Source organism: Salvelinus namaycush, chromosome 8 (assembly GCF_016432855.1).
Source record: "Salvelinus namaycush isolate Seneca chromosome 8, SaNama_1.0, whole genome shotgun sequence".
NCBI classification, from domain to species: Eukaryota; Metazoa; Chordata; class Actinopteri; order Salmoniformes; family Salmonidae; genus Salvelinus; species Salvelinus namaycush.
In genome coordinates, this window is record NC_052314.1 from 41,876,561 (window position 1) to 41,896,088 (window position 19,528).

General features: G+C 41.6%; 1 protein-coding gene across 1 annotated transcript in view; it reads right to left on the minus strand.

Annotated features, from left to right (window-relative positions):
* dennd1b (DENN/MADD domain containing 1B) overlaps positions 1-19,528 on the minus strand; it is a 133,222-nt gene that overhangs the window by 21,220 nt on the left and 92,474 nt on the right. Inside the window, exons 11-13 of the mRNA XM_038999730.1 lie at positions 12,628-12,673; positions 11,250-11,351; positions 346-471 (exon numbers count right to left, since the gene is read on the minus strand). Of these exons, the coding sequence (XP_038855658.1) occupies positions 346-471; positions 11,250-11,351; positions 12,628-12,673 (274 nt within the window). The remainder of the gene's footprint in view (positions 1-345; positions 472-11,249; positions 11,352-12,627; positions 12,674-19,528) is intronic.

Sequence of the window (19,528 nt, forward strand, 5' to 3'; positions counted from 1 at the left end):
GGTAGGGGTTAGGGGTATAATGATTAGGTCGAAGCGAGTTATTACAGGTTTGTACCTGAGGGTTGCAGTTAGGAGAAGCTTCTTACAGTTTTGTATCGGAGGGTAAGGGTTAGGGGTAGGTTCTTACAGGTTTGTATCTAAGGCAGCGTTTCCAAAGCACCAATGGGTGCACATTTTGGTTTTTGCCCTAACACTACCCAGCTGATTCAAATCATCAAAGCTTGATGATTAGTTGACTATTTGAATCAGCTGTGTAGTGCTAGGGCGAATCTAAACGTGCACCCAGGGGGGGGGCAGGACTGAGTTTGGGAAACCCTGCTCTAAGGCCTAGGGTTAGGCTCTTACAGGTTTGTATCGGAGGGCATCTCGGTAGGATCCAAACAGAGCAGCCTGAGCCCGGAGGAAGGCCCTTGCAACTCCGCTTCCTGTTGATGTCGACTGCTTCTTTAGCTTACTCTTCAGAGAGTGGACCTGAGAGAGAGAGAAAAACACAGAGGGAATGAGAGACAGACAGAGCAAGCAAGAGAGAGAGGAAGGGGATGGAGAGAGGGTGGAGGGAGGGGATGGAGGGAGGGTGAAGAGAGACAGATCGAGAAAGGAGAAGAGAGAACGAGGGTGGAGAGAGGATGGAGAGGGAGAGAGAGGGAATGAATGAGAGAAAGAGAGTGGAAAGAGAGGGGAAAGTTAAATTAACACCTGTGAAATTGGTAGCTGGAACGGGAGAGCCATTCTGGGTGTGAAGTGTCACATTTACAGGTCATTCCCGAAAAAGAAATAAAAAAAAGTGTATCTGTTGTGCTGCAGAGAGCACCTGCAGAGAGCACCTGCTGCTCTGTTAATTGAGCAGAGGATGGGGGAGATGGAGAGGAAGGGAGTAAAGGACTGTGAAAGAAAATCCACAGTTGTCTCGTTCTCTCTCCCACTCCACTTCTTTTCTTTTCCTCTTAATGCCACTCCCTGTACTATCCTGTAAATCCCTCCCTCCCACAGGAGAGCAGCAGCGTGCAGATGCTTATTTTAGGGGGACCCATGCGGTCCATTGGAACGTCTAAGGAAGGTGTCAAGAGCCTCTTCACCTGCTCTGAAGTCCCTGTCTGTCTTGTATATAATCACAAAATATACACTGTCCCTTGGTTGTATACAATATACACAGTGTATAAAACATTAGGAACACCTGCTCTTTCCATGACAGACTGAACAGGTGAATCCAGGTGAAAGCTATGATCCCTTACTGATGTCACTTGTTTAATCCACTTCAGTGTCGATGAACAGGAGGAGATAGGATAAATAATGTTTTTTAAGCCTTGAGACATGGATTGTGTATGTGTGCCATTTAGAGGGTGAATGGGCAAGACAAAATATTTAAGTGCCTTTGAACAGGGTACGGTACTAGGTGCCAGGTGCAACGGTTTGAGTGTGAAGAACTGAAACTCTGCTGGGTTTTGCCACCCTCAACAGTTTCCTGTGTAGCCAACTTGACAACTCTGGGAAGCATTGGAGTCAACATGGGCCAGCATCCCTGTGGAACGCTTTCGACACCTAGAGTCCATGCTCCGACAAATTGAGACTGTTCTGAGCGCAAAAGGGGGTGCAACTCTATATTAGGAAGATGTTCCTAATGTTCTGTACACTCAGTATGCAATGCCCACGTTGTTGTTAAACTTTTTGTGAAATGTTTAACAGTCTAAGAACTGTACCTATTGATTACCCTGTGAATACATAGGCCAACATCACGTAATGTAAAGCAAGAAAATGTTTCAACAATTCTGTTTTAACACCCTCAAGAGACCAGACACAAACAATCAAGGAGCACCTACAGTAACAGTACTGTTTGTAATATTAGGAGAAACACTGACTGCTGTTTGAGTTCGCAGTTAGAAACTAGAGGGAGTAGAAGCAGTGTGTTAACAAAGTCTCACTAAACCCCTGGGGTTTAGTCTGACGCTCTCTCTCCACCGTGTCCCCGTTCCCGCGCTGCCTGCTACCATCCACCACTAAAACTCCCTCCCCTCCAAGGCATCAAACAGCAGTTTATCACTGCTAAATTAACAACTGTCATCTCCACACTCACTCATTTTTGCTAAATACTTTTATGTTTATGTAAAGTTGTTTCTGAAATTAATATTTCATGTTTGTGTGCGTTTGCAGATTTTTTCTTTCTCTCCCACTGCAAAATCATTAAAGGTCTTTTTTTTTTTTAGCTTGAGAATCAAAGACAACAGAATGTCAGTCAGTCTACTGCTGATACCCTGAAGACTGCCAGACAGGCAGGGAGAAGTAAATTCTGCTGCTCGCTGAGTTCTGAAGATCAGCGTTTAGAGGAGAACGATTACAAATACTTTTTAATGAAAGGGAGGGACACAAAGAGACGTTCTGTTTTCGGGAATATAATTAGAATGAGATTGTTTTCGTGACAAGTTAGAATTTTGAAAATGTGTCTTGATTCGTTTTGAGAAGGGAAATTCCGTTCGTCCAGTGACGAGTTTAACCATTTTATTTTTTTTATAAAGGAATTGTGTTCAAAAATCGAATCATCTCAGAAGGCGACAATCACAACATGCACTAATAAAAACAAAACCCACACATCCCATAAAACAATCCAAAAAATGTACAGAAAAATATAATAAACTTGTGATTAATAATAAGTGTGTGTTTGACAGACGAGGCTAGTTGGTGCCGTAGCATCTCATCAGGCATGCTGCAGCAGTAATGGTCTCTGTCAGACTAATTAGCTTTTATAGTGTGAGCGTGGCTAACAAGACGTGAGCAGGCGTCACAGAGAGGGCCTGCTCTACAGGTGATAACCCTATTTGGCAATGACATTTTTTACTGTAAAGTCACACTGACGGCCAGCAGATCAAAGGGACTGACTCCCCCAATGGGTCCAATTAACTATAGCATTGTAGAGAGAGAGAGAGAGAGGGAAAGAAGGAGAGAGAGAGCAAGTGAGAGAGAGAGAAGGAAGGAAGGAAGGAAGGAGAGAGAGAGAGAGCAAGTGAGAGAGAGCGAGAGAGAAAGAGGGAGAGAGAGAGAGGAGGGGAAGCGAGCGGGAGATAGAGAGGGGGGGCTAAGGAAAGGAAGGCGCAAAAAAAAAAAAAAAAAAGTGTTGAGTTATGATAGTCATAATCTATGCAGAGAGGCCTTTCCCGTATAGGTCTTTTCCCCAAAGCTGTGATCTTTTCAATTTACATCAAGGGAGGATGGCTGTGGATGAAAGGCGTGCGTCTGAGGAGCGGCAGGCCGGCAGCCACACAGGGTAGACACGGGGGCTCATTAAGCCACGGCCCAGCCTCCCCATAACAAGGACTGAAGTGGCTGGTGTAAAGAGCAGGGGGTCACAGGTCAGACCGGGAACAGATCTCCATTTAACTCAGCAGCTGGAGATGATAATTAGCAGGTGCAGTGGTGATATCGGTCTCTCTGTAAAGGATAAGACTAGCGACTGTCATTGGATCATCGTATCTCTGCTGTGGGCTGGATGTGGTTCACACATACACACAACACACGTGGGCGCACACACATACGTCATGTAACACCATTCTGAAGTTTTATCTGATTGAACTGTAGGTCCTCTCCCAGTGAGTGTGTACATGTATTGACAAATATACACCGACACAATTATGCACAAAAAATATGCTTAAAAAAGGGATTTTTTTTGCAGAGCACTCAAAATTGAATCACTTCAGAATATCCTAGAAATAACTTTTAAATAATATTACATGCGTACAAGGACAGCAAAAACAATTCTAACAAACATGAAGTGTCCAAAGCAGTAAATGTGCCATATCTTTCAGCTCTGGTGCATTACATAGAGAAACAGAAAAGAGAAAAGTTTCATCATCATAACGAGACGCGGAGGATCTAGTACAGCCGTCAAGGATAACGAGGCTTGGCTGGTACTGTAGCGTCCTCTAAACACATGGGAACCAACATCAACTAACATTGTCTCACAGCACACAGTCACACCACGTTACCGTACAGGCACTAACTGTCTGACGACTTTTACTCTGGCAAAAGGCACAGCACAGCTAATTGTTACTGAGCATTTCACCACTATTTATCTACAACTAGACAGCAGTGGAACCGTACACGGTTTGTCGCCCTAGCTAAAACCCAGCAGCATTTTGTAGAGAAAGGAAAAGCAAAGGTAAGTGTTTGCCTAAATATAATGGAGCATTTATCAGTGATTGGAGCAGTGGAAAAATTTGCTTAAACCCAGCAGCAATTTGACATAGAAAATAATCTATATCCTAATTATATAGAATGTGTTTAAAATGAAAAATTGATTAAAAAATACTTGTAATAATGACAATGCCAATTAAGGCTCTACCAGCGCATATAAAACTCCCAAATTTCAACCCTGACACTGCTGCTGTGGTAGAAAGTTTGGGTTTTCTCTTCGAACAAAAAAATGATGTTTTGTTAAGATTCTGTCCAGGGAAAGAAGGCCGTGGGGATGCAATTAAAGAACTACAAAGAAGAAGAAAAAAATAGTTATGAAAATCTCCCGCTTTCTTTTGATGTGCTGCTGCCTGAATGTTACACATACACTCATGCACAAAGACATGTGTGTGCGCATGCACACACACACACACACACAAAACAACGCACTCCACCCACATTTAAAAAATAATAATAAAAAAAGAATATCTGACACATAAAACTCAATATAAAACTATTCTTACCCTTAAGAGTCCTTAATTCTTTTAACTGCAAATTCTAGTATATAAACGAATTCAGCATGACAATGTTATTCAAGACAAACACACTCAATAGCTTGGATATTTATATCCAAAATCATTATTTCATTAACGGTCTTCTCTAGTTGCAAAGCAAAACTATGACTTCCAAGTCCATCAGTCTCAACCTCTAATATAAGATGAGAGGACAGAGAAGGCAGGTGAAGTAGGTTTTAATATCTTGCGCTGTCTTTCCTGCTGGTGAGATGTGTAGCTAGATGTCCCACAGGAAAACAAAGAAAGACACTGTTACCTACAGCCCATATGAGCAGGACTATAGATCCATCATCATTTTATTACCCGCAGTGAAATAAGCACATCAAACAGACGATGATGATGTGTGTGTGTGTTCATTTTAACTAATAGGGATATCTAATGGCAGATGCTACTCCCTGAAGTGGGGTTACTTTGTCAGGCTGACCCTGTATAGCAGGCTCCGGGATGAGCTGGGAGTTTTGCATACATAATTAAACATATCTAAATGTCATCTTTACTTCAAACACTAACTGGTCTCTGGTGCTCCCTGGGTTGACTTCAAATACAGAATGGACCAGGGCATCAACACACACACAGAGACACACAGACACAGAGAGAAAGAGAGAGAGACTCAGAAAGAGAGAGGGAGAGAGAGAAAGACTCAGAGAGAGAGAGAGAGAGACTCAGAGAGAGAGAGAGAGAGACTCAGAGAGAGAGAGAGAGACTCAGAGAGAGAGAGAGAGAGAGAGAGAGAGAGAGAGAGAGAGAGAGAGAGAGAGAGAGAGAGAGAGAGAGACAGAGAGACAGAGAGAGAGAGAGAGAGAGAGAGAGAGAGAGAGCAGAGTAAAAATTCCCCAAACTCCAAAACTCCATTTGATGGACAAGATTGGGAATTGTAGTTTGAAGCAGAAACAGAGTGTACATTGAGTTAAACTAAGTCAAGGCAATTTAACAAGAGACAGTTGTCAGTCACGCAGGCATATGCACGCCCCCCCCCAAAAAACATGATATGAATCGTCATCAGATCATAATCAAAACAGTTACCTGTCGTTAACCTTCTTTTAACTCATTATGCTTCATTAATAAGAAGTGAGCAATCCTAGCGGAAGCAGCACAGTTCAGTCCTGATCTTAATGTACAAGCCAATTTCTGAGGTAGGTAGCTTATAGTTTGGGAAATCCTGGAGCTGCTTCACAGTGGAAATGAGTTGTGGTGAAACACACACACACACACCTGGCCCTACTCTGTATGCAGTGTACAGCTGTGGCTGTGGCTAACGCGTATTGTGGACGAAGCAGAAACGTGTAAGTAGAGAAATCTTTCTCCTAATTTAAATGTCAGCTTGGCGTTTTGAGCGATTATCGTTCACCGTCAACAGGACTCAGTGTGACTTTTAGTGAGACAGGAGTGTACCTTCCTCTGCATGTATGTGTGTGTGTGTGTGTGTGTGTGTGTGTGTGTGTGTGTGTGTGTGTGTGTGTGTGTGTGTGTGTGTGTGTGTGTAGCTGCGTTGGCTGCTGATGATGTTGTTTTCTGTGAATGTCTGAAGCTGAACTCCCAATTAAAGCTGTTGTGTTTGATTACCTGTGCCAGGTTATCTCTGGAGACACACACACACACACACACACACACACACACACACACACACACACACACACACATCTCTCGCCCTCTGCCATATTTGTTAACTTCCAACCACAGTCTTAAAATAGAACAAGTAGGTGTGCGTGCACTGGGTACATTTCCCTCATTGATTGGAAACACAGATGATCAAATATAGGAAGGGTAGAAATGTAAGGAACAGTGTGTCAAAAAAGCCGTTGGCGACAGAGAACAGAGGGAATTACACATTGCGATCTGAAAGAGGTTCTCGTACATCTTACTTTGAATGTGTAAAACACACAAAAGGAAGAATACATTTTTTTTTTTTTTTTTTAATCCTCCAGTCATAGGTGTTGATATTAAGTCTACGCGATCGAATAAAAATGGGATTCAGTCGCACATTGTTTGTTTTCAGAATTAATGTCTGCCTAATTTGCTATTCTTGGATACTTTTAATGACTGGCGTGGTAAATAACCACACTACACCCCAGCCCAATTATAACTGTATCACTGTGTGGGAGAAGTCTGCAAAACAATTCAAAAAACACAAAGAATGAAAGAAACAAAGAATAAAAGCACCTTGATCTTTAGAACAGCAGCAGTGGTTCATATGGCACATTCCTTGTTCTATACACTTGTCAACACGTTGATTGTAATAAAACACACATAGACCTCAGAGACTAGATTAGTAGCATCTGTAGAAAAGTGGCTGAAACTTTAAAAGAGTTTAAGAACCTATAAACCTTTTCAGACCCATGCCACAAATTAGCAAAAAATGTTTTTAACTCAAAACAATGCCACTAATGAATACATATTAAGAGCAAATTGTTCTCTTCAACAAAATATAAAAAGGGACTTTTTAACATTATATTACACCGTTACAATATTGTAATTTAACGTTATAAAATGATTTATTTAAATCAATAAATGTGCTTAATATCCCAAACAGATTAAGGACAGGAAATAGATTTGCATTATAAATCAGCTGCATGATATTTCCATTTCATTTGCAATACTCAACAAGAAAAATTTAAATGTTTTGTGCATTCTGATGTCATATTTTTATTTATTTTATTAAACGTAATTTCATTAAACTAAAATAATCTCAACAGGAAAAAAGACAACAGCTTATTTTAGAAAATGCCTTCACAACTGCCAAAATGCAACCTTTATCGAAAGATTATTAATGTGTAATACTAACACCGTCAAAAGTGAACATTCTCAGTGCGTAGTAGCACGACAAATTCAGAACAAAAATACAATTAACACAGGAACTTAAACTCTGTCTCATCTGATGTTTCCAATAAAAACACACGTCAAAAATAATTCTCAGAAGGTTACACACATCCTTTTTTTCACCCTTTTACCAATTATTCTCTCCATTTGTAAATCTTTCGCTTTTTCGCCGAGCGGAAGCGCTATTGGCGTGGTAGCATTTCTAATAGTCAATAAATCTCAAATATTATGTGTGGAATTGGGGGAAATGGCCATTAAAGGGCAGGCAGCGGGCAGCTGCGGGGTCCTGTCTGGGAGCGGGCCAGGTAATGCAGGACGTCTGTGACCCCTGACCCCTCCAGAGTAGGGCCAGTGGTCAGCCGACGCCACATGTGACTAATAAAATGTTATTTGATTTGATGCACAAAGTTGCTCCGCAGCCGCAATTAGATACATACATCTCCCAAAAAGCTTTGCCTCCAATCAATATCGGAGAGTGCTGCTATTTATTTTTTTATACTTGAAACACTCAAACCAAAAAATTTGCCCCTGAATCTATTTTAATATACTTGGTTTTATGGAAGGAATGAGGCATTGGATTTTCTAAATGTGGATAACTTGTAGAAAACTCTCACTATCTGAATCCCAGGTTAGATAATGCTGAGGTGAAAGGAGATGCAGGTTATCAGGTCTGCTAATCTTTATCTACTAATGCAGTTTGCTCCTGATAAATTCATATTAACAGTACCAATTGAATTAACTGTACATTCTTCCTCTTAAATGCTAACTGCTCTTGATAGGTTTAGCGTATGCCGTTGTATTCATCATCAGGACGCCACAGTAGTCAGCGAGAACAGGTAAATGAAGTGTATATTTTAGCTGTATAAAGTTATGACAGTTCTATAAAGACTCCACTTTGTTTGCAATAACAGATCTATGACGTTAATCTCTAGCAGCCAGTTAACAGTTTCTTATTCTGAGATTAAGACAGACTATTTTAATTAAGCCTTCAGTTCCCCGGCCGTTGGTTCTGACGAACTGAGCAATGCCTCTCAACCATCCTACTGTATGTAAACACAATTATCAGATGCCATGTGGCACGTCCTTCTAACTAACGAGCAAACTAACAAGGGACTTGGAATTCCCCGCAATTAGTACCTGCTCTTTTCCTGATTCATCTACATCACCCCTAGCGATGAGGGGGCAGGAGAAAGTGAATGTTTTTTAGATTTTTTTCTCTCCCTGTAATAAATATATGATGGTACTGTACTGTAGTAGGTGACACATCTTGTTTCAGGCGGTGTAATTCGCCGTGATATGAAGAGTGTGTTCTGTGATTAGTCGGAGGGAAATGGCGAGCTCGAGGATCAAAGCCGCCACTTAATTTAGCAGACGACAAAGACAAAGGCTTTCCTCTGTTGCCTGTCGGATTCAAAAGAGCCATCTCCCTTTTATGACAGACTCAGTTTGCGCTTTAATTTAGGATTGGAGTCCCTGGGCACAGAGAGACGGGCTGCTGCACAGTCAGAGAGAGAGAGCTAGCCGTACTGCAGGTATAGGTATACTATTAGGGCTGTGTGTGTGTGTGTGTGTGAATGTGTGTGTGTGTGTGTGTGTGTGTGCGTGCGCCTGTGCGTGTCTGTATGAGTACAGTACACACACACACTGCTTCACAAGGAGTATTAAATCCCCCCTAGAGAGGAAAGAAACAAACAGCCTCCTGCGTGATTCAAACGGAGGGATGACAGGCATGCATGTGTGTGTGTGACCCTGGTTTCCTGTTGCACTGACCGGTGTCAGTGCTACATTAATTAAAGAGATGGAGCTGGCAGGTGGCTGTAGAGACACCACTGGTAATTGGCCCCCTTCTTCTCTCTCTTTCGCTCCCTCTCTTTCCCTGCTTCCACAAACCCACAGTCTCTCCTCCTCTCCCTCCGTCCCTTCTCAAAGTCTTTCTCGCTCTGTCGTTCCCGGAGACGTGCCACTGGGCAGGCAGAAAAAGCAGTCTTTGAGGAATAATGATTAGAATAGAGGGAGATGAAGGGGAGAGATGTTTCCACAGATCTGATGGCTGATGAATGCTTCTCGCCTTTCAGTGTGTGTATTTGTATGTGCATGTGTGTGTCGCAGCATTTCCCACAAGCGCTGCTAAGGACCAGGGGGGTGGGGGGGGACAGGGTTGTTAGACAAGTGAGGAAGAGTGTGTGTGTACATCCTTAAGAAGACATGGATTTACAGTGCATTCGGAAAGTATTCAGACCCCTTCACTTTTTCCACATTTTGTTACATTACAGCTTCATTCAAAAATTGATTAAATTGTTGTTTTTTCTCATCAATCTACACACAACACCCCATAATGACTAAGGAAAAACAGGTTTTAAGATATGTTTGCTAATGTATTAAACATAAAACGTAAATATCACATTTACATAACTATTCAGTCCCTCAGTACTTTGTTGAAGCACCTTTGGCAGTGATTACAGCCAAGTCTTTTTGGGTATGACACAGGTAGCCTAGTGGTTAGAGCGTTGGGCCAGTACCCAAAAGGTTGCTGGATCAAATCCCCGAGCTGACAAGGTAAAAATCTGCCATTCTGCCCCTGAACAAGGCACTGTTTCCCAGTAGGCTGTCATTGTAAATAAGAATTTAGACAATTCCTTCGACCTCATGGCTTGGTTTTTACTCTGGCATACACTGTCAACTGTGGGACCTTAGGTGTGTGCCTTTCCAAATCATGTCCAATCAATTTAATTTACCACAGGTGGACTCCAATCAAGTTGTAGAAACATCTCAAGGATGATCAATGGAAACGGGATGCACCTGAGCTCAATTTCGAGTCTCATAGCAAAGGGTCTGAATACTTATGTAAATAAGGTGTTTTGCTTTGTCATTCTGGGTTATTGTGTGTACATTGATGAGAACATGTTTTATTTAATCCATTTTAACATAAGGCGTAACAAAATGTGGAAAAAGTGAAGAGGTCTGAATACTTTCCCAATGCACTGTACTACTTGATGTTGATGAATGAGAGAAAGAAAGAGGGAACAGAGAAGGAAGGTATGAATGGAGGAATGTGTGTATACTGTAGGTATAAGTGCAAGATAGTGTGAGAGAGAAACAAGAGAGACAGAGAGTAGATGTGAAAGAGGCTCTGCATATAGTACCAGTCAAAAGTTTGGACACACCTACTCATTACAGAGGTTTTCTTTATTCTTTATATTTTCTACATTGTAGAATAATAGTGAAGACATCAAAACTATGAAATAACACATATGGAATCATGTAGTAACCAAAAAAGTGTTAAACTAAACAAAATATATTTGAGATTCTTCAAAGTAGCCACCCTTTGCCTTGATGACAGCTTTGCACACTCTTGGCATTCTCTCAACCAACTTCTCCTGGAATGCAGTCTTGAAGGAGTTCCCACATATGCTGAGCACTTGTTGGCTGCTTTTCCTTCACTCTGCGGTCCAACTCATCCCAAACCATCTCAATTGGGGTGAGGTCGGGTGATTGTGGAGGCCAGGTCATTTGATGCAGCACTCCATCACAATGTAGAAAATATTAAAAATAAAGAAAAACCCTTGAATGAGTAGGTGTGTCCAAACTTTTGACTGGTACTGTATGTGCATGTGCAATAAGAATGATTGCGGGGGGGAGGCTGTGTGTGTGTGTGTGTGTGTGTGTGTGTGTGTGTGTGTGTGTGTGTGGGCTCACCACGTCGCTGGGCAGGTTCTGCAGGTCATCCTGGGGGCTCTCCAGTGTGTTGGTGTCCACATTCAGAATCACTACATCCTCCAGTGACCTGCTGCGCACTCTCTGAGAGGACAAACACAGGTCGTCAGCTAAACACACACACACACCAATCATCATAAAGAAACAATTATCCCTCACACACACCAGCAAAAGTTTCTGGTTTGAAAAATAATTCACCCTTCCCAAAAAAGTTTAAGAAATTTAAACACAGACCATATTTATTAATCTCGGAGTGTTTTTAATGGAACAATTACAGTTTTTATTGTTCCAGAACTCGATACAGTGCTGCAAATATTTCACAGCTCATTATAATAAGTCACACAGACCTGTTCTATAACCTCATGCTCGTCTTACCGCCAGAGTGTTTTAGATTTAAATAGACTGACAAGTAACATTTAAAACTACAGTCAAAAACAAATTTGCTCCACACACACACACACACACACAGACAAATACACCAAAATGAAAAATAGCACATCGCAAACATTCAAAGTCTGCAAACATTTTCGAGCAGTGTAAATCCTGATGCATCAACAGTAGTCTGCTGTGCTGGCCTGGAGTCTTCCTGAAATCTACAAACCACACTGATCTTTATGTGGTGCTCAGTAGGCAGGTGGGGCTGGAGATCTCTACTTTGTCACTTTTGTCTGTGATAGTCTGGGATACGGAGACTCTCATATACACATACTGACACAGATATACACACATGAGCAAACATACAGGCACATACAGTACACACACACAGTCATACACAACACACACACACTTGTGTGACAGTGGTGGCTGCGGAGGCTAGCATGCTGATCTGGCAGTGCACGAGAGAGGGTCTGTCACTGGTACAGTGTGTGATAAATACCGCTACTGCCAGGAACGTCACACACACACACACGCGGTGACGGGTCTACCCCCGACCAACACACCAGCTCTCAATAATGAAGCACAAAAGCTCTTTGTTTGTGAAAACTGTCTTTTTCTCTGTCATTTTTTTTTTTCTTAAATTGGTAAGCATGCACACAAAACCTACAGGCAGAAAAGGAAAAGTATTGCCAATATCCTTTTGATTTGGTTTCCAGTGTTGGATACGTCAATGTAAATATTGCATCATTATGAAGTTCACAGTTTAATTCATTCTCACAGCTGCAATCACAGCTGTTTGATCACACTTATATACTGTACACATCCACTACAAACTGACAAATACATTTAAAAAACTAGATACGACATTTTTGAAAAATGGAATAACCAAATCACAATACATTTAATAAAATATAGCGGGATAGATTCAGAATCAGAATCTAATTTAGATATAATATGATGTGTGTGCGATTGTTTGACTTACCTCTAGCAGACTGAGATGAACTCCCACAAGGTATGGCATGGGGGCACTAGGGAAGAGAGAATTTGAAAGGAGGATCTGAGTCAAGAATACATTATTAATGATAAAATAACGACTGGGTAAAATAATGAATGTATTTTATACATACATACATACATACATACATACATACATACATACATACATACATACATACATACATACATATACACACACACACACACACACACACACACACACACACACACACACACACACACACACACACACACACACACACAGTAACATTGTAGAATAATAGTAAACATATTTTAGATTTGAGATTCCTTGATGATAGCGTTGCACACTCTAGGCATTCTCTCAACCAGCTTCATGAGGAATGCTTTTCCAACAGTCTTGAAGGAGTTCCTACATATAATGAGCACTTGTTGGTTGCTTTTCCTTCTCTCTGCAGTCCAACTCATCCCAAACCATCTCAATTGGGTTGAGGTCCTGTGATTGTGGAGGCCATGTCATCTGATGCAGCACTCCATCACTCTCCTTCTTTGTCAAATAGCCCTTACAGTCTGGAGGTGTGCTGGGTCATTGTCGTGTTGAAAAACAAATTATAGTCACACTAAGCGCAAACCAGATGGGATGGCGTATCGCTGCAGAATGCTGTGGTAGCCAAGCTGATTAAGTGTGCCAATTTTAAATAAATCACTACCAGTGTCACCAGAAAAGCATCCCCACACCATCACACCTTCTCCATGCTACACGGTGGGAACCACACATGCAGAGATCATCCGTTCCCCTTCTCTGCGTCACACAAAGACACGGTGGTTGGAACCAAAAATCTAAAATTTGGACTCATCAGACTAAAGGACAGATTTCCACCGGTCTAATGTCCATTGCTTGTGTTTCTTGGCCCAAGCAAGTCTCTTCTTATTATTGGTGTCCTTTAGTAGTGGTTTCTTTGCAGCTATTCAACCATGAAGGCCTGATTCATGCAGTCTCCTCTGAACAGTTGATGTTGAGATGTGTTGGTTACTTGAACTCTGTGAAGCATTTATTTGGGCTGCAATTTCTGAGGCTGGTAAATCTAATGAACGTATCCTCTGCAGCAGAGGTAACTCTGGGTATTCCTTCCCTGTGGCAGTCCTCATGAGAGCCAGTTTCATCATAGAGCTTGATGGTTTTTGCAACTGCACTTGAAGAAACTTTCAAAGTTCTTGAAATGTTCCGTATTGACTGACCTTCATGTCTTAAAGTAATGATGGACTGTCGTTTCTCTTTGCTTATTTGAGCTGTTCTTGACATAAAATACATAAAATAATATACAGAAAGTACCCGAGCTCTGAAGCAAGCTTCCAGAAAATTGAAACGGAAATGGCGTTACACCAAACTAGTCTTCCGACTAGCTTGGAAAGACAGTACCGTACAGTATCGAAGAGCCCTTACTGCAGCTTGATCATCCTATTTTTCCAACTTAACTGAGGAAAATACTATATCTCTTGACACATTGATGAAAATAATCATGGCCTCTAAACCTTCAAGCTGCATACTGGACCCTATTACAACTAAACTACTGAAAGAACCGCTTCCTGTGCTTCGCCCTCCTATGTTGAACATAATAAACGTCTCTCTATCCACCAGATGTGTAACAAACTCACTAAAAGTGGCAGTAATAAAGCCTCTCTTGAAAAAGTCAAACCTTGACCCAGAAAAGATTAAAAAAACTAAATTGGCCTATATCAAATCTCCCATTCCTCTCATAAAAAAAAAAAAAAAAGCTGTTGCGCGGCAACTCACTGCCTTCCTGAAGACAAACAATGTATAGAGTCTGGTTTTAGACCCCATCATAGCACTGAGACTGCACTTGTGAAGGTGGTAAATTACCTTTTAATGGCGTCAGACCGAGGCTCTGCATCTGTCCTCGTGCTCCTAGACCTTAGTGCTGCTTTTGATACCATCGATCACCACATTCTTTAGGAGAGATTGGAAACCCAAATTGGTCTAGACGGACAAGTTCTGGCCTGGTTTAGATCTGATCTGTCAGAAAAATATCAGTTTGTCACTGTAGATGGTTTCTCCCGACAAATCAACTGTACATTTCGGTGTTCCTCAAGGCTCTGTTTAAGGACAACTACTGTTTTCACTATATATTTTATTTATTGTTGATGTCATTCGGAAACATAATGTTAACTTTCACTGCTATACGGACGACGCACAGCTGTACATTTCGATGAAACATGGTGAAGCCCCAAAATTGCCCTCCCTGGAAGCCTGTGTTTCAGACATAAGGAAGCGGATGGCGGCAAATGTTCTACTTTTAAACTCGGACAAAACAGAGAAGCTAGTTCTAGGTCCCAAGAAACAAACAGATCTTCTGTTGAATCTGACAATTAATCTTGATGGTTGTACAGTCGTCTCAAATAAAACTGTGAATGACCTCGGCGTTACTCTGGACCCTGATCTCTCTTTTGACGAACATATCAAGACTGTTTCAAGGATAGCTTTTTTCCATCTACGTAACATTGCAAAAATCAGAAACTTTCTGTACAAAAATTAAGCAGAAAAATGTATCCATGCTTTTGTCACTTCTAGATTAGACTACTGCAATGTTCTACTTTCCGGCTACTCGGATAAGCACTAAATAAACTTAGTGCTAAACACGGCTGCTAGAATCTTGACTAGAACCAAAAAATGAGATCATATTACTCCAGTGCTAGCCTCTCTACACTGGCTTCCTGTTAAAGCAAGGGCTGATGTCAAGGTTTTACTGCTAACCTACAAAGCATTACATGGGCTTGCTCCTACCCATCTTTCCGATTTGGTCCTGCCGTACATACCTACACATACGCTATGGTCACAAAACGCAAGCCTCCTTACTGTCCCTAGAATTTCTAAGCAAACAGCTGGAGGCAGGGCTTTCTCCTATAGAGCTCCATTTTTATGGAATGGTCTGCCTATCCATGTGAGAGACGCAGACTTGGTCTCGACTAAGTCTTTATTGAAGACTCATCTCTTCAGTAGGTCCTATGATTGAGTATAGTCTGAAGGTGAACAGAAAGGCACTGGAGCAACGAACCGCCCTTGCTGTCACTGCCTGGCTGGTTCCCCTCTCTCCACTGGGATTCTCTTTCTCTAACCCCATTACAGGGGCTGAGTCACTGGCTTACTGGTGCTCTTCCATGCCGTCCCTGGGAGGGGTGCATCACTTGAGTGGGTTGAGTCACTGACGTTATCTTCCTATCCGGGTTGGCACCCCCCCTTGGGTTTGTGCCGAGGGGGAGATCTTCGTGGGCTATATTCGGTCTCATTCGGTCTCTCTCTCTCTCTCTCTCTCTCTCTCTCTGAGGACCTGAGCCCTAGGACCATGCCTCAGGACTACCTGGCCTAATGACTCCTTCCTGTCCCAAGTCCACCTGGTTGAGCTGCTGCTCCAATTTCAACTGTTCTGCCTGCGGCTATGGAACCCTGACCTGTTCATCGGACGTGCTACCTGTCCCAGACCTGCTGTTTTCAACTCTCTAGAGACAGCAGGGGCGGTAGAGATACTCTGAATGATCTAGCTATGAAAAGCCAACTTACAGTTACTCCTGAGGTACTGACCTGTCATTTATGAACATCTTGGCCATGTTCTGTTATAATCTCCACTCGGCACAGCCAGAAGAGGACTGGCCACCCCTCATAGCCTGGTTCCTCTCTAGGTTTCTTCCTAGGTTCCGGCCTTTCTAGGGAGTTATTCCTAGCCACCGCGGGGTTTTAGGCTGGGTTTCTGTACAGCACTTTGTGACATAAGAAGGGCTTTATAAATACATATGATTGATTGATTGACATGGACTTGGTCTTATACCAAATGTATACCACCCCTACCTTGTCACAACACAACTGATTGGCTCAAATGCATTAAGAAGGAAAGAAATTCCACAAATTATCTTTTAACAAGGCACACCTGTTAATTGAAATGCATTACAGGGGACTACATCATTTAGCTGGTTAAGACTATGCCAAGAGTGTGCAAGGCTGTCATCAATGCAAAGGGTGGCTACTTTGAAGAATCTCAAATATAAAATATATTTTGATTGATTTGTTAAACAATTTTCTGGTTGCTACATGATTCCATGTGTTATTTCATAGTTTCGATGTATTCACTATTATTCTACAATGTAAAAAATAGTAAAAATAAAGAAAAACCCTTGAATGAGTAGGTGTTCTAAAACTTTTGACCGTCAGTGTACATACACACAGAGTGCATTCAGAAAGTATTCCCAAAACCCTTTCCCTTTTTCCACATTTTGTTACGTTACAGCCTTATTCTAAAATGGATTAAATAAAAATAAAATCCTCATCAATCTACACACAATACCCCATAATGACAAAGTTAAAGCATTATTTACATAAGTATTCAGACCATTTGCTATGAGACTCGAAATTGAGCTCAGGTGCATCCTGTTTACATTGATCATCCTTGAGATGTTTCTACAACTTGATTGGAGTCCACCTGTGGTAAATTCAATTGTACATGATTTGGAAAGGCACACCTGTCTATAAAAAGGTTCTACAGTTGACATGCATGTCAGAGCAAGAACCAAGCCATGAGGTCGAAGGAATTCGTAGAGCTCTGAGACAGGATTGTGTCGTGGCACATATCTGGGGAAGAGTACCAAAACATTTCTGCAGCATCAAAGGTTCCCAAAACACAGTGGCCTCCATCATTCTTAAATTTAAAAAGTTTGGAATCACTAAGACTCTTCCTAGAGCTGGCCGCCTGGCCAAACTGAGCAATCGGGATAGAAGGGCATGGTCAGGGATGTGACCAAGAATGCGATGGTCACTCTGACAGAGCTCTAGAGTTCCTCTGTGGAGATGGGAGAACCTTCCAGAAGGACAACCATCTCTGCTGCACTCCACCAATCAGGCCTTTATGGTAGAGTGACAGCCCGCTTGTAGTTTGGCAAGGCACCTAAAGGACTCTCAGACCATGAGAAACAAGATTGGTCTGATGAAACCAAGATTGAACTCTTTGGCCTGAATGCCAACAGTCACGTCTGGAGGAAACCTGGCACCATCCCTATGATGAAGCATGGTGGTGGCAGCATCATGCTGTGGGGATGTTTTTCAGCGGCAGGGACTTGGAGACTAGTCAGGATCAAGGGAAAAATTAACGGAGCAAAGTACAGAGAGATCCTTGATAAAAACCTGCTCTAGAGAGCTCAGGACCTCAGACTGTGGCGAAGGTTCACCTTCTAACATGACAACAACCCTAAGCACACAGCCAAGACAACACAGGAGTGGCTTCGCGACAAGTCTCTGAATGTCCTTGAGTGGCCCAGCCAGAGCCCGGACTTGAACCCGATCGAACATCTCTGTTGAGACCTGAAAATAGCTGTGCAGCAACGGTCCCCATCCAACCTGACAGTGCTTGAGAGGATCTGCAGAGAAGAATGGGAGTAACTCCCCAAATACAGGTGTGCCAAGCTTGTAGCGTCATACCCAAGAAGACTCGAGGCTGTAATCGCTGCCAAAGGTGCTTCAACAAAGTACTGAGTAAAGAGTCTGAATAGTTACGTAAATCTGATATTTAAATTATTATTTTTTTATACATTTGCAAACATTTCTAAAAACCAGTTTTTCCTTCGTCATTATGGGGTATTGTGAGTAGATTGATGAGGGAAAAAATCTATTTAATCCATTTCAGAATAAGGCTGTAACAAAACAAAATGTGGAAAAAGTCAAGGGGTCTGAATACTTTCCAAATGCTCTGTACATACAGTATGAGGAGAAAGCTGAAGTCGTAACCTTTTCACTGATGTAATCAGATCTCATGTTTGATTCCCAGTTCGTCCACTAGATCGCAGTAGAAGATCACATGATGTGACTTGGCCACTTGAAACCAGATGCGTCTGGTTTGATCTGGTTTGGGTAGTGACTCACTGTGTAAAAATGGCTTTACGGATTTTCAAGCCTGACATCTTAAAAGGACCCTAGCGATTTTAAATAATACACAGGCGAGGAAACTTCAAACTCCTTTTCCCATTTATTTTCTCCATTGGAAACCACTGAGATATAGCAACGGCGCATAGAGAGGATGCATTCAAGGCAATGTCAAATTTAATGTAGATGGAGAAAGAAATGCATTGCATTACAATGACCACCAAGGTGTACCATTTCCACGCACTTTTGGTGACTTTACCTAAATTGCCTAAATCTGGATCTCTTCTAGTTTTAAAGTTATGGTCCATTTTATACAAAGGAATTGGCATAGTAGGCAATTTAACCAATCACAGCCCTCCTTTAACTTGTATAAGTTGAATATCCTGCAAATCACCAGCAGAGGGCTACCATTTTGAATCCATTTTCACATTCACTCTGTTGGTAATGCTTACAAATTGGATCATAGCTTTAAAACTACCAGAGATCACACTCTGGAACTTTGATATGCCCGTAGAGTGTTTTATGTTCAACAATATATAGAAAAATTTGCCAAATCAAAAATGGGATATTTCAAATAATCATGTTAATATTTTTCAATATATTTTTCAATTAATGTAAAAGATTAGTGATATAAAAACACTACTCATACGACTCATATTACAGAGCAAGCGGTAAAACTTCAAATGACACAAATGTTTGCTTTGTAGCACCTACAGATGAAACACCAGGAGGCCTTGGTAAGGACAAAATGTCATAAATATGCAAACTTTGACATTTTTTCTTCAATTATGCTTTTATATACAAATATCAAATATATGTCAACAATCCTTCCTCCTAAGGACTATTCTATGGATTACATTTCGTGGTATTTCTTTGTCTGGGTTTCGTGAGGAATCACAAAGATCAGAATCAAACATGAAACAAATAAAAAATAATATTTGTTTTATTTTTTATTACAGTGATGTTACTGTAGCTTTAGCAAAAC